This window comes from Ambystoma mexicanum, chromosome 4q, assembly GCF_040938575.1.
Source record: "Ambystoma mexicanum isolate Mex_15411 chromosome 4q, UKY_AmexF1_1, whole genome shotgun sequence".
Lineage (NCBI taxonomy): Eukaryota > Metazoa > Chordata > Amphibia > Caudata > Ambystomatidae > Ambystoma > Ambystoma mexicanum.
This window is the reverse complement of record NC_090928.1, coordinates 1,073,810,769-1,073,824,157: the sequence shown is the minus strand read 5'-3', so window position 1 is coordinate 1,073,824,157 and position 13,389 is coordinate 1,073,810,769. Positions and strand designations below refer to the sequence as shown.

At 44.6% G+C, this 13,389-nt stretch overlaps 1 protein-coding gene across 3 annotated transcripts in view; it reads right to left on the bottom strand.

Moving 5' to 3' along the window:
* Positions 1-13,389, bottom strand: part of CNIH4 (cornichon family member 4) — a 156,862-nt gene that overhangs the window by 60,061 nt on the left and 83,412 nt on the right. Inside the window, exon 2 of one of the 3 annotated variants that reach the window (XM_069608647.1) lies at positions 6,884-7,004. The exons of the other annotated variants lie outside the window; for them this stretch is intronic. Coding sequence (XP_069464748.1) covers positions 6,884-6,886 — 3 coding nt within the window. The 5' untranslated portion in view covers positions 6,887-7,004. The remainder of the gene's footprint in view (positions 1-6,883; positions 7,005-13,389) is intronic. 3 annotated transcript variants of the gene reach the window in all.

The following is a 13,389-nucleotide window of genomic DNA, read 5'->3' as shown; positions in this document are numbered from 1 at the left end:
TCGTTGTGCAGGAGTCCCCAGACGTCCTCCCTCTTGTCCCTACGACTGAGGCTCAGGAACACAGGATCTGCAGGCCTACAAATGTAACAGAAGCCAGCTGGAACCAATTTCTTCAAACCAAAGTTACTGTAAAACTAAGGGGTTGCTTGCCTCTTGTTGTGTAGCATTGCTAGCTCTCAGTTGAGACTTGACTTGGTTGCTTTTGCAGAGTTGCTTGCAGCTTTGCGCCTCACAAGCCTCCCAGCTTGTGGCCCTACAGTGATTTCATTTTCTGCAAAGATTTCTAAAACATTGTGCAAGACTTTTTACCTACCTACAAGTGCTTCAGCTCACCTAGACTTTTGCTCAACTAACATTGGCTGTCCTAGCTCCCTGAAAGTCTCTTCTTACCTCCGACTTTGTGCTTTAACTATCCCTCAACAAGTCACACATTAGATAACTTGTGTAGCTGGGAAAGGGTTAATTTACTTTGCATTGGAGGGTTCAAAAAGTACTTACCTGCTGAAGAATATTTGTCAACCATTGTTTTATTCCCTCATCTTTTCCTTTTGACACTAATCTCAGTATTGCTCTAAATGTGCCACTGATCGATCAATGTCCACAGAGTCCTAGTTATTTAAGTCACCTCAGGGTGTATGAAAAGTCTGTGTGCCCTCCCAAATGGGCATCTACTGATTTATTGAAACAGAGTGGTTAGTTTTGAAGTATATTATTGTGTTACATATTTTACTCCCTTCTAAAGAAAGCTTATTCCACCGACTGTTAAATTAATAAATAATTGTTTAATCAAGAGACCTCGAGAGTGTTTATTTGAATACTGGTCACTGTGAATCTCTGTAATAACCCTACAGCTCACATTGACCAAAGGTTGGGTTAACTATTGGCAAGAGGACAAAACTGGTGCAGTCTCCCACAGGGTACTGCATACAATCTTGCCTAACATCCCCAGAAGGCAGACCAAATTACATATTCAACTGTTATTATTGTTATTGCGAGTTTCCACTTTACTTATGGCTTTAATGACAAACTCTTTCGGCCAGTTCACGGACAGTGACTTATGTTTGAGGCATTGCATACAGAATCCACTTTCCCCATGTTCCAACAATGGTCACCCTTTTTGTATAACCTTAAATAGATAACTTCCGTGCGTTTAACAAAGTGGTAAGGCTGACCACTATGGCTCAATGTGCAACTAACCTCTGCTGGGTGCAGTCAGTATTTACATAGCATTTAAAGAAGAGAATAGAGCCCTTTTGAAACAGCTTAACGTGCTTCGCAGAATAGATGGACCTATCCTTAATGCTATTTAGCCTAGGTTTATCGGTGAAGGCCATGCATGCCCTCTCCACGCACCCAGCCCTGTCTTGTAATGGCTGACAGAGGAAGCCAAGAACACATTCCGATTTTGTTTCTACTCAATGACCGACACTGCAATTCCATTTGGAATGTTACTGAAAGAACAGGATTTTGATCACGAAAAATGAATTGGGTTAGGGCTAAGAAAGATGCATATTATTCTTATATTCTAACATCAGTGTCCCAGCCACATTATGAACCACAGAGGCAATGCAGTAAGGTTGGCCACGACCATGAAAACAAATGGATTACCTAGTTCAGGAGGCCCAGAGTGGAATCAAATGAGACTGCAGGAAGAATAGAAACCTCATGTGGCACCACAGACAGTAGGGAATAATGGTGCATTTGAAATGTAACATATACAAACAATGATACATTCACACTGCACATGTCCAAGATCTTGTTTGTTTAATGCTTAATTGCATACATTCAATTCAGTTCTGAGTCAGCCTTTCAATTCAGTTCGGAGTCAGCCTGACACGTGTTTCGAGCAATTGCTCTTCTGAGGCTTGAGTGTAGAATTGCACTTCTTATATGTCTTTGTAATTGCAGTAAGGCAGATTTCTGAACAGATGCCTTTCGGCAATGAGCAACACTGTCCAAGCCTCAGAAGAAGAGCAGCTGCTTGAAACACGTGTCAGCGTACTGAATTGAAAGGCTGACTCCGAACTGAATTGAATTTCTGCGATTAATCATTAACAGGATTTTGGACATATGCGCAGTGTGAATGTATCATTGTTTGTATATGTTACTTAATGCTGGCTGTTTGAGCAGTAAACCCCACAAATCGTTACACTCACCTGCTGCGATTTGTCCTTGACTAAATGTATACCAAATTTGGTACATTACCCGATTATGTATCAACGTAAAAAGATTACATGAGTTCTCAAAAGGAGCTAAAAGAACAGTTACTCAGATACTGAAATAGAGAATGTGGCTGCAGTTGTGCCAGGAGACAGAGGTCATGTGGACCTGTAAAGAGAAATATCTAAGCGCAGAGAATATTTTTTAAATGAATCCCGAGAAAGCACCTAAAATTAATTTGTTATCCCAATTTAGATGTATTATCCTAAAACTCAAAGGTGGCATTAGGAGTAAGAGAAATGGCACCTGTCTGCAAAGGGCTTGGATTTGGAACGCAGAGTTGCAGGTTGTTTTGCGTAGGGGGGGGGGAGGGGGGACTACTCCAACCTTCCCCAACTGACTCCCCTCCGAGATCTACCACCACCTTACATTACACACAAACACCCCACAGAAGGCCACCAGATGCTCAGTCATTAGCACATCAATAGTGAGCCACAACTAAGCTCTCTTTAGCCCAGTCGCACTATCACACATCAGTGGCTAACCAGACCCAAAGTGCTGTAGTCTACCAGACCGTGGGATCTTCCCCATGGATAGCATGCTCCCAATTTTCTCCACCAAACCCGTAGAAAGCAGACGGGCACTCAGGAACTGGGGACCTCCGACCTGCGCCCATCAACACCACAAGTTTTGCATCGGCCAGTCCCACTTATGAATCTAACCTCCCACCTTTTTCTTACACTGCCAAGCGATGTCAGGCCACCAACAGTGGAAGACAGGCGCTATACATGACCACTTACACTACAAAATACCCATACAAAAGCCAAGACTTTTGTCTTTGTTAGTACTTTTTTTTCCAGGGCTCAAATGCAAGGAACAGATGCAAGAGCACACATTCACTTTTGCGCCACAACCCACAGAATACAACGAAGTCCCTAGGAAGAATTCTGTCCAGATGTCACAGTCACTGACACAGCTGTCCTCCGTGCCTGAAACCGCTGCTTGGTATGGCTTTTATAATGTCATCTCTGCTAGTAATTGAATAATCGACTAAATGCTAACTATTGCTCACATGTAATGCGCTTTTATTTTCATGTTTGAACAGACTATGATCTTTTGAAGGACCTTCCAGCTGAAAGCTCTTCAAGGCCATAACAATGGCAGCAGGCGCAATACAAACATCAAATAGCAGAATATGTGTACTATTGCAGGAACCTACTGCTATGTGTTGCTCAATGTGATGTAATCCAAGTCTTTGAAACAATATTTTACTTGCTGTATAAGCGTCTAACAAGCAAACAATAAAATACAATTTCCTCCGATTTGTAAACACAACTGACGCATATCATTACGTTTAGACCTTAAACTCTTATGTCGAATAATAGAGGTTATGTTTGAGGAGACTAATCTAGGGCTAGGCAGACCCCATGAGCTAGCCTGCCTCTATGTGAAAGGAACCCTGGGTGTCTGGCGCATGTCCGGATGTGGAAAGTTTGAGAGTTCTTACTGCACTATCACGCTTGTGTCAGTTAGACACTGTCCACTTTGAGTTGGATGCCCGGGTCTTTGCCCTTTTATGGCCCACCGCTCTCCTCCAACTAATGGTGTACACCTGAACCTTACAAATAGAACACTTCCCTGTACCAGCTGCCCCAGTTATCTTTTGGCCACCTCCATAATATTGCATTGAGACAAGCTGTCGAGATGGTCAACACACCTGCTGCACATAGATTGAAGATGTGTGAAGGGGCACCCCACAGAGGCCACTGCCCATTCAAAAAAGTATTCTCAACTGAGCAGTGCCATCAGACTATGGGGTCTACAAAAAGGAGTCAAAAACTTCACCCTCGACCCTCCATCTAACATGCACTAACTGCCTTCACCAAGGTGCACAACCACTGGCTGTAATTAGAAGGGCTAGACCAAGTCTGTAGATATTCTGGTCACCCTCGACCCCATAGAATATCTGGGACTAGCTCTATCCAACTACATGATCACCAATGTGTGTAGAGCAAACGACCACCTTAACTGACCAGCTTCTGCAGAACGGGATGCCAGCCCCATTAGCCTCAGTGCAGAAGTCAATGCTTTGCAAACTCTGTATTACAACCTCTCATGGGCACAAGCAGGAGTTGCAACAGTGACTTACATGTTCCTGTAGTGCACTGCTCAAAAAGTGGGGCAGGTTCTCAGCTCTTCCAACCCCTGCTACGGACCACCAACCAACCCTACATTTCCTTGAGTTGAATGTTCACAGTCCACAATACCCTCCCACGCCCTTTACATCCATAGCACAGTCTCCATAACTTCCTGGACCCCACTTGAAACTTGCTGCATTCCTATACCTCTTCCCTCCATGGGGGATGCAGTTCCAGGGGGCAAATCCCTTTGACTTCAGAAGGTTCTTTCCTATAACACGGAAGATCTCTGTAGCCAGCCTCTTCATCATGGATCCTTGTGCTTCACCACATACTTTTGAGAAAACACCAACCTCTCTGCTGGCCTCTCCATCATGGTATTGTGGTGTTGCACTTCTCCTCTAGTGCACCTGCAAACTGATATGGGATAAGGCATCTGCCGGCTAGTTTTGCTGCCCGGAGCAATCCATTCCTGACTTATTCTGCAGTGACTACCTTCCCTGGGCTTCCATAGCAGCTGGCCTCAGAGCCTCTTCACAGAGGCATATTTACATGCCTCCCCCCATGCGCACATCAAACGTGTTTCTGCATGCAATCCTTCATTCATTCGAGCTCATTCTTATTTTTCAAACACATTGAACTGCTACTCTCAGGTCTAGGAGTGTTTGTAAGCTAATGTGGGAGTTTCCCTGTTTCAGGCATTACCACCTTCCTCACTTGGGGCTTGACAAGTCCAGTGATGTAGACCCATGATGTTGGCAATTGTTTTTGGCAACACAAGTCTCCAGTTCCACCAGCTATCCCCTGGGATCCCAGTTTCCACCAACTCCCATCTTTCTGGTGGCTTTCTCCTGCCTAATTCTACTTATAACTAGTCAACTTGACACTAATATAATTAACAAGTTATCAAATTGCTATTCAGTTTGCCAAAACAGCATTAATGGCAATGTTGGAGTTTTTGTTTAAAAGATGTACCACTGCACAGTCAATTGTGTTTTTCTCACTGCTGGGGTGTGTTGCGGATGGGGTAGGTGAGGGGAACAGTGTCCTCCCTCCTGCTTCTGGACTTGTGATTTCACCCTGGTCTTTGCCCTTTATCTCCTTGTGTTGAGGCCAGTCTGGTCTCTTGCCCCACATCTTCCTACTGTACCACACCCTCTCTGCATTTAGACATTTTGTATTGTATTTTATTGTTTAAGGAAGCAGGCGCTACAACCAAAAGATATCCAAGTGTGTAAATCCTGAGCCAACTAAAAGCCTTACACCGTACAGTAAGATTAGAAGAGATGTCCATCATTTATTTTCTTAAAGTCATGAGGTTTTGAGTGCAGCATAGAACTTCTGGGAAGGCATTCCAGGGTGTGGCTGCGATGACCACTCCAGACCCCTAGAGAGCCCAAAAAGATTGATGGTCACGATATGAGGAGAAGCTGCTCTCACTGGCTTAGAAGAACTGGAACACTTGAATCAATATTTCATACACACAGGTGGCCTCTGCCTGTGGGCAATTGTTAAAGAGTTCAAACACTATCCTGTTCCTTATCGGAAGCCAGTGTAAGTGTTTGAGGCTGTTTGGGGGGCGGGGGAAGGTGTGTGGGCAATCCTAAATTTAACAATGCTGCACAGATTAGCAACAATCGGTGCAGCAGTATTTTGTACTACTGGTAGCCAATACACGCTGGATTTAGGCATAACAGCATACAGTGCATTACAATAATTTAGGCGTGAACCCAAAATAGCCCAAGCAATGGTAGACCAATGATTTCCTGATAAGTGCGGCCTGATGTGTTTTAATAACATAAGATTGAAATGAGATGAGCTGATTAACCTTTATATATTTGTGCGTTTAGTGACAAACAACAGTCCAGAGTAAACCCCTTTTTAATGTTCGCTTGTGTTTTTATGAGGTATTCAGCAAGCATAAAATCTTAATATACGTCGCAAGTTTTTATAATATGAATGGGAGAAGCAACTTGCACAATATCTTTTTTGCTGATTAAGACCCAGCCAAGTGTACGCTATCAATTTTTCTATTACATTAAAATTAGATTGAATGTAGGTAATCGTAGTATCAGGATCTAGGACCCCCCGTCCTCAAACCCTTCTGCTCGAGACATTTTTAATTTTGATTCAGGATGGTCTATTTCTGAGAAATGAGGCAATACCATTAGGATACCCTGGAAATGTCCCCAACTCGCTGTAGAAGTATGGAGTGATCAATGGTGTTGAACGCTGTGGATAAATCAGGCAGCATCAACACTCCTAGATGACCTTGATCCATTATCTGTACAAGAACAAATTTTACATCCAGCAGAGCCCATTCCGTGCCTCTGCCTACTTAAAATCTAGTAACGAGGATTCCAGATGGTCTTGCAATTGGGAGGTGACCACTCTATTCAACATTTTTAGGAGGCAATAGTATTAGTAATAGGCCGATAATTGGCACAGACATCCGGATCAAGATCAGGCTCTTTTTATAATGGCATAACAAAAGTGTTTGTGGGTCACCAGGAACAGAACATTCTTTAAAAGAGGCATTGAAAAAAACTTTAATTAGCTGGCTGAAAGAGTCGGCACACGCTTACCATTAAAGGACAGGCATGGGTCACTCAGCCAGCTTGTGGGTTTGAGAGATGTTAAGACATCTTTGGTGTCAGAGGCAGACAAAGGATGGAGTTCAAACAGCTCCGGTTCACATGCGACTGCCTGCCGAGACAAGAAGTTAAGAAACCAGTATTCAGAGAGTAGGTCCCTGCTGAAGATTTCATGATATTAGCTTGTATCTTGAGTATCTTATCCTGAAAGGAAGACCGAATTTCCTCACACGATGTGGAGGCGGGCTGGGTACCAGATAAAGGGAGGGATTTTTCAAGCTATTTAGACTGCAATAGAATTCTGAAGATTAAGGATGACATCACTTATAAATTGAATTTCCTCCCCATCCAAAACAAAGCGACTCTGTATCGTGCGCACATTTTATGGGCAGCTTCTTTGCTTCACTTTCCGTGGCCCTTCATCCTTGCTGGTCAATGAAGTTGAGCGTGTTCATCAGTCTACCTACCGTTCCCCCTCCTGCTCCAGGTTACCATCTTTGGTTTATAATCTAAAAGGAGGAAGAAATGTTAGATGATTTCCAGCTTGCCTCTGTAGAAATTGAGGTCTGTCTGGTTCATGCTCTGATGTGAAATGTTCCTAAGTGTCTGCAACACAGTCTTCTGCTAGGGTCAGTTAGTCAGCGTCGGCTACCGTCCCCTTTGTGTTGGATGCCCATTGTATCTGCCCTTCTATGTCCTTCCACACACCTCCCACTACCTGCCTATCTTTGTACAGTAAAGGGCCCTTCCTGACCTAGCTGCCTCCGATCTTCATTTGACCTCCATCTCAACAATATCAGAATAAAAGAGCGAATGCAAAAACACATCTTCAGTAGCAACAGACGCAGACATTTTCCATCAGGAGATTAAAATTAACAGACTGGTATTGGGAGATAGAATGTAACCTACATTGCCAGTATGAGGAAGAAACAGAAGAGATTGCAATGTACTGGTCAGCTGACTTCTGTGCAGAATCAGAGCGGGAAGAGCAAATGCTCTAGAATATAACAAAATGAACAGTCCTCGATTGGAGACCACTTTAAGTCAATCATGAAAAACCTCAAGAAGGCAGTATGGGTTACGACAGCCAACATTTGTGTAGTACCTTTTAGTATGGGAGTGGAGTATGTCGGGCACTCATTTGTACTAGCTCTATGGCATGCGTTGGTCAAAGCGGACCGCTAGTGATTGACATCTGGATCTAACAGTGCACATGTGGGCATGAACTATTGTTTCAAAGTGATTCCTAACACACCATATTCCATTATCAGGAAAGGGAGTAAGTATTGGTATCAACCACTGAGCAAGCAGAAGAACCCTTTGTAAATTAAGTAGTAAACTTAACTGCAAACAAGAGGCAAAGTATGACATTGTATCCATTGTTTATGATCCATTATGGATTAAATGTCCTCTATGTGTCACAGATGACCTCAGGAATACAGCAACTCCCAGGTGAGGTGCAAGGGCTTTTATATTTGAAATGAAAGGACCCGATGGCTGTCCTCCTCCCTCCAACCAAGAAATAGGCAGACCCACCCTAACTCATGCGTCCCTCGAGCCCCAGACTGGTAAGCACAATTGATAACCCTCGAGTATCTAAAGGCAGGCTTCTCGTGATTACCTAAAGGAAAATGCTTTATGTGCCTAGACTTCCTCTACGAACAATCTGAGTGACACCTATCAGGGACCCCGGTTGGCTAGTGCCTTTCAATCACTCCAGACACTTGGCTGGTCTTCCATGCCTTTCTACCACTTTCCCTCTGTTACACACTCTCCCGGGCTACTCCGCTAGTCTCCTTCCTCCACCTTATCTCACGCTTTTCCCCCCTCGCTCTCCCTCCCTCCCTCTGTAGCTGTCCCTCCGATGGCATCTCTCTCGGATCTATGATTTTTTTCAAGAAAGAAAAATTATCAAAAACATTGGACTAATCTTTTACCCCCCCATCCCCTTCAAGCCCCCACAACCCCCCCCCCCCCATCTCCCTATGTCTATAGCCTCACCCCCAACCCCCACCGGTTTTACTCCCTTACCCCACCCCATATGGGTTTTCTTTTTAAAACTTTTTTCGGTATTTCGGATATGTTGAAAAAGGCCTTTGGTCATTTCTATTCGAAAAATATCACTGGATACCATCTCTCTCCACACCACCACTACTAGTCCCCTTCAGCCACTCTCCGTTAACCCCCCTGAGAGACCCTCTGTTCACTCATTCCATACTCTCCTACTACCACTTCACACCCCTTACACGCACAATAACACCAATGTACACTTCCTCTCACCAGCCAATTCCTCCTCTTTTCCCCTGTATCTCCTCTATTGTCCTTGCTTCTTCTGGTCTTTTAGAACCCTTCCATCCCCTCTGATCTCAGCCAAACAACCCAAACCTTCCTGTTTCATGTGGCCACTTATCCTGCCCCCCCTCCTTTCACTGGATCGATCAGGCCAATTAATACCAATCTTACCCTCCCAGGAGGAGTTACAATCTTCAGAAAACAGCACCGAAACTTGTAGTCTGCTGTGCAGTGTCCCATAGCAGTTTCCTTTCCTTGAGGTGCCCGTTGGAGTGCAGGTACGCAGTACCCTTCTGGAGGCTCTTGTGGGCTGTTTTCTCTTCGGCCCACCTCTGGGACTGCTTGTATTCATGGTTCTCTAAAACGGAGAAACTGGCCAGCATTTTGCAATAAAGGTACGGCGTGATAAAGAAATGTACAGTTGTCAAGCACACAGGCACGTAAAGGAAAGACTGCAGCCCTCCCAACTATCACCTTCCCCCTCTGGGTTAGGACTGGCTCTGGCTTCCACCCTGGTAGGCCTCCCACGCCGGGCTTTACAGTGTGTTCGAGTGTCCCACAAGATGATATTGGGCTGGGACTCAATTTGCCAGTTGATAGAATGCTGTGTTCTGAAATGTTCTCTAGGAACGAGTTTTCTCTTCAGTACACCACTGAGGCGGTTGGTAGTCATTTATTTTTGCAGTTATTACAGCAAATAAACCCTTGGATATCTAGGCACTAGTTACATTGAGGGAAAAAAGAAGGGAGAGGCGGGTGGAGAAATGCATTAGGAGGAGTAATGAGTCTCAGGAGGAGCAAAGTTATTTAAACAGCCAGGTCTTTAAGTTTCTGCAGAAGGTCCAGTAGGCCGGTTCTTCTCTGAGTGCTGAAGGGAGATTGTTCCAGAGTCTGGTGGCCATGACCAGGAAGCTCTTACCCACTCCCACCCACCCCAGTTGGGGGGGGGGGGGGGGGGGGGGAATCTTCAGGAAGTGAGAGTTTGTAGATCTAAGAGGTCGGGCTGGGGGAGCATTTCTCCATGCAGCATGAGAGGTAGGTCGGGGCAGTGTTGAAGCGACATCGATGGACCAGGGAGTGTTTTGAACGTAAACCTTTCTCGGATAGCCAGTCAGTGTGCCTCTCTCCTGGCTTTCGAAATGTGGTCAGATTTGGAGAGTCCAATGGCCGCTCGGAGAGCATTGTTCTCAATCATTAGTAGTTTATTCAGGTTGTGCTCAGAAGTACCAGTAAATAGGACGTTGCAGCTCTGCCACACAAACTGGCCAGCATCTTGCAGGAGTGATTAAGAGTGGTAGTATTGTCAAGCACACAGGCACATAAAGAAGGGTAAAGAAGGGGCTGGGATCCTTCCAACAGTCACCTTCCCCTTTGTGCTAAGATTGGCTCTGGTTTCCACCTTGGTAGGCCTTCCACCACAGGCTGAGAGGTTTTCCAATATCCTTAACAAGTTCAGGCTACGGACCCTGACTAAATGTGTTGCAATGCCACTTTACACAACACCCCGAAACACCCAGATTTAACATCAAATAGGCATGTTTGAATGGCACAAGTTGGCCTAAGTAGTAGAAAGCAGCTCCTCGTATCTGTTGGTGTAAAGCTAACCAGGATCTTCCAAGCAACAATCTACCAGCTCCTGGTAATTTCACACACTGCTATACCCACTCAATAGATTTTAGCAGTGATGTTTTGAGCTTTGAAATGTGGACATTAATGAAAATGAGCTTTAAGATTAATATTAAAGAGTTCTGTGGTGCAGGTTTATAATTAATGCCACAGGTCTGAAAGGATTCTGCCTGTACCAAACTGTTTAACCTGATGTGTGAGACCATACTTCAGTGCTACTTAAAAATCTATTAGGAATAGAATAAATGTAGAGTAAGAAGCAGATTACACCACAACCAGCAACCAAATCAAGATCTTTATTCGGCTAAATGCCATCAAAGAAGTATGGTAATAAATAAGTACACATTCAATAAAAGAAATTTGACCAAGGTGCACTTGCTTACACTCTAACTCTAATAACAATAAAAATGCGCGTCTGGGCGGTTGCGGAGTGGGCTGTCTTGCTGTTCATCATGCTGTCCAGAGTGCGAACTTTGGACTTTTCTTCTGCCACTGCTGTTGATTGGGTAAAAACTTCCTGCAATCAACCTTGGACCAACTTTGAATTGTAGATTGTGGATTTGCCTATAACGTTTGCCCAAACACAGTAAACTAAATATTTTCTTTTCTTTTTTTCCCCTTGGTTTCTTTGGCTGCCCGTCTGCCTCCTTGTGGATTTTGTTGGCATTTGTGTCTTTTTGGAATCCGTCCACACTCCCAACAGTCCTCACAAAACCTATGCTCACGTGCGTTCAGCGCGTGCGTTCAAGCGAGTAGGCCGTCTTACTGTCTAGCGTTTGAGCGGGCAGCGGGAGCCAAACAGACCTTATCGTGTGAGCGACCATTTCTATAATTATCTAATTTTAGTACAAGTTTGGTTTGGGAAATACCACTGCTTGTTTCCACAATGGTACTCAAGAGATTTACATTGAAATCCGGCATGCCAGCCATTAATCTGGCCCAGCCGCTTACACTTGATCATCTTAAGATGGCGGCGGCCAGAAATTCACGCCGCGCGAGTCACAGGAGTCCAAATCTCCAGCGTTCAATGTCCCTTACATCAGACATCCGCGCCTATTATTCTAATGAACCAATCCCTAGCGATTCCATTCTTCCACGAGCCGATTCATCCATTGGCGCCAACATTAGGAACAGCGATAACACAAATATCAATGATTGTTCACCTCTGCCTGTGCTAGCACAAAGTCCAGAATCTGTCCTACAGGGTGATCCTAATTCATGTAACAGCACCCCCCCCCTCTCAACCGATTCCAATGCACCGAACATTTTAGGCCCATTAGGGGAAGTCACTAACATAACTCTAGTATCAGCTTGTGTCTCAGGCGAATTGCAAACCTGTAGCTTACCCCCTCCATCCGACCACATCATTTCTCAATTGGTGTTGGAACAAATCAGATGCACAGTGGCCGTCCAACACAAGCTTTGTGCCGCACACAGGTTTCTAACAATCACAGGGGAGGTTGATGAGGCTATGGAATTTATGGATACATCAAATAAGTCCCCTCCACAATCTCCCGACATTCTCTACATTTGCTCCAATACTGGTGATCGGATCCAGTTGCATGCGGCTCATACTCAGAGCATTACATCAGCACATAATAAGCTTTCACCAGAACAGGGTTCTTCACTCCAAAAGAGGCATGCTACCGTCCATCAGTCACCAGATATCCCGCATGGTCCCAACACCCACTTCGTAGATGAGTCACTCTCCTTTATTGCTCCCACCCCATGTCGTACAAGATGTCAGGAAGATGGAGGATTCCTAATTTTTTATTAACAAAACTCAGTCGAAGCGCTTCTCCTTTCCAGAAGCCCCAGCGCTTAACACCTTGAGCGCCATGAATACTGCCCTCCTAACAATAGCAAAACTATATGAAATTCCCTGACACAAAGATGGCGCATCAAATGATATTACTACAGCAAGTTCTCAAAGGAGCAATCAACTCAGGTAATTCCTACCTCCAATTCAAATCGGCAACCATCCAATTTAGAGCTGTGTGATAAGGCTTTAGACAAACTCAACTTCCTAAATGACAACCAAGACCACAGAACTCTGATGTCCTGAGTGTTTCACAGTCCATACTATATGTGCCAAATGTGCTGCAAGTGAGTCCGGCAAATGCTTGTCACGCATAGAGTGCATCGTCTCCTTCTCCACATGTGCTGACCAATCCACAAACAAGTTCTGTGGATTCTCGCTATGCAATTGACGATCAACAAGTAATGCTTGACAAGCTACAAAAACAACATGGATAAAGATGTTCCAGCACCTAAAGATGCTGGGGCGAAATACTCTTGCCCCAAAACTACCCCCAGTGTTAATACGATCCCCACTTCAATCTTCAAGCTTTTTTGTGCCAGTGTCCACCAATGCAGAGCTTAATAAAGTTGTCCCTCAGGTCACTCAGACTTGTAACACTGAGCTAAGTAAACCTGTGCAACGGGCAAGAATAGGGCGGCGCACACAATCAAAAGTAAAAGTGTGCAAATTTATTAAAATTATTACCAGGTGAGAAAAGCCTCAGACTATCGCAGTTGCCAAGGAAATGTTGAATGTTCACAAGGCCACTACCCAGACA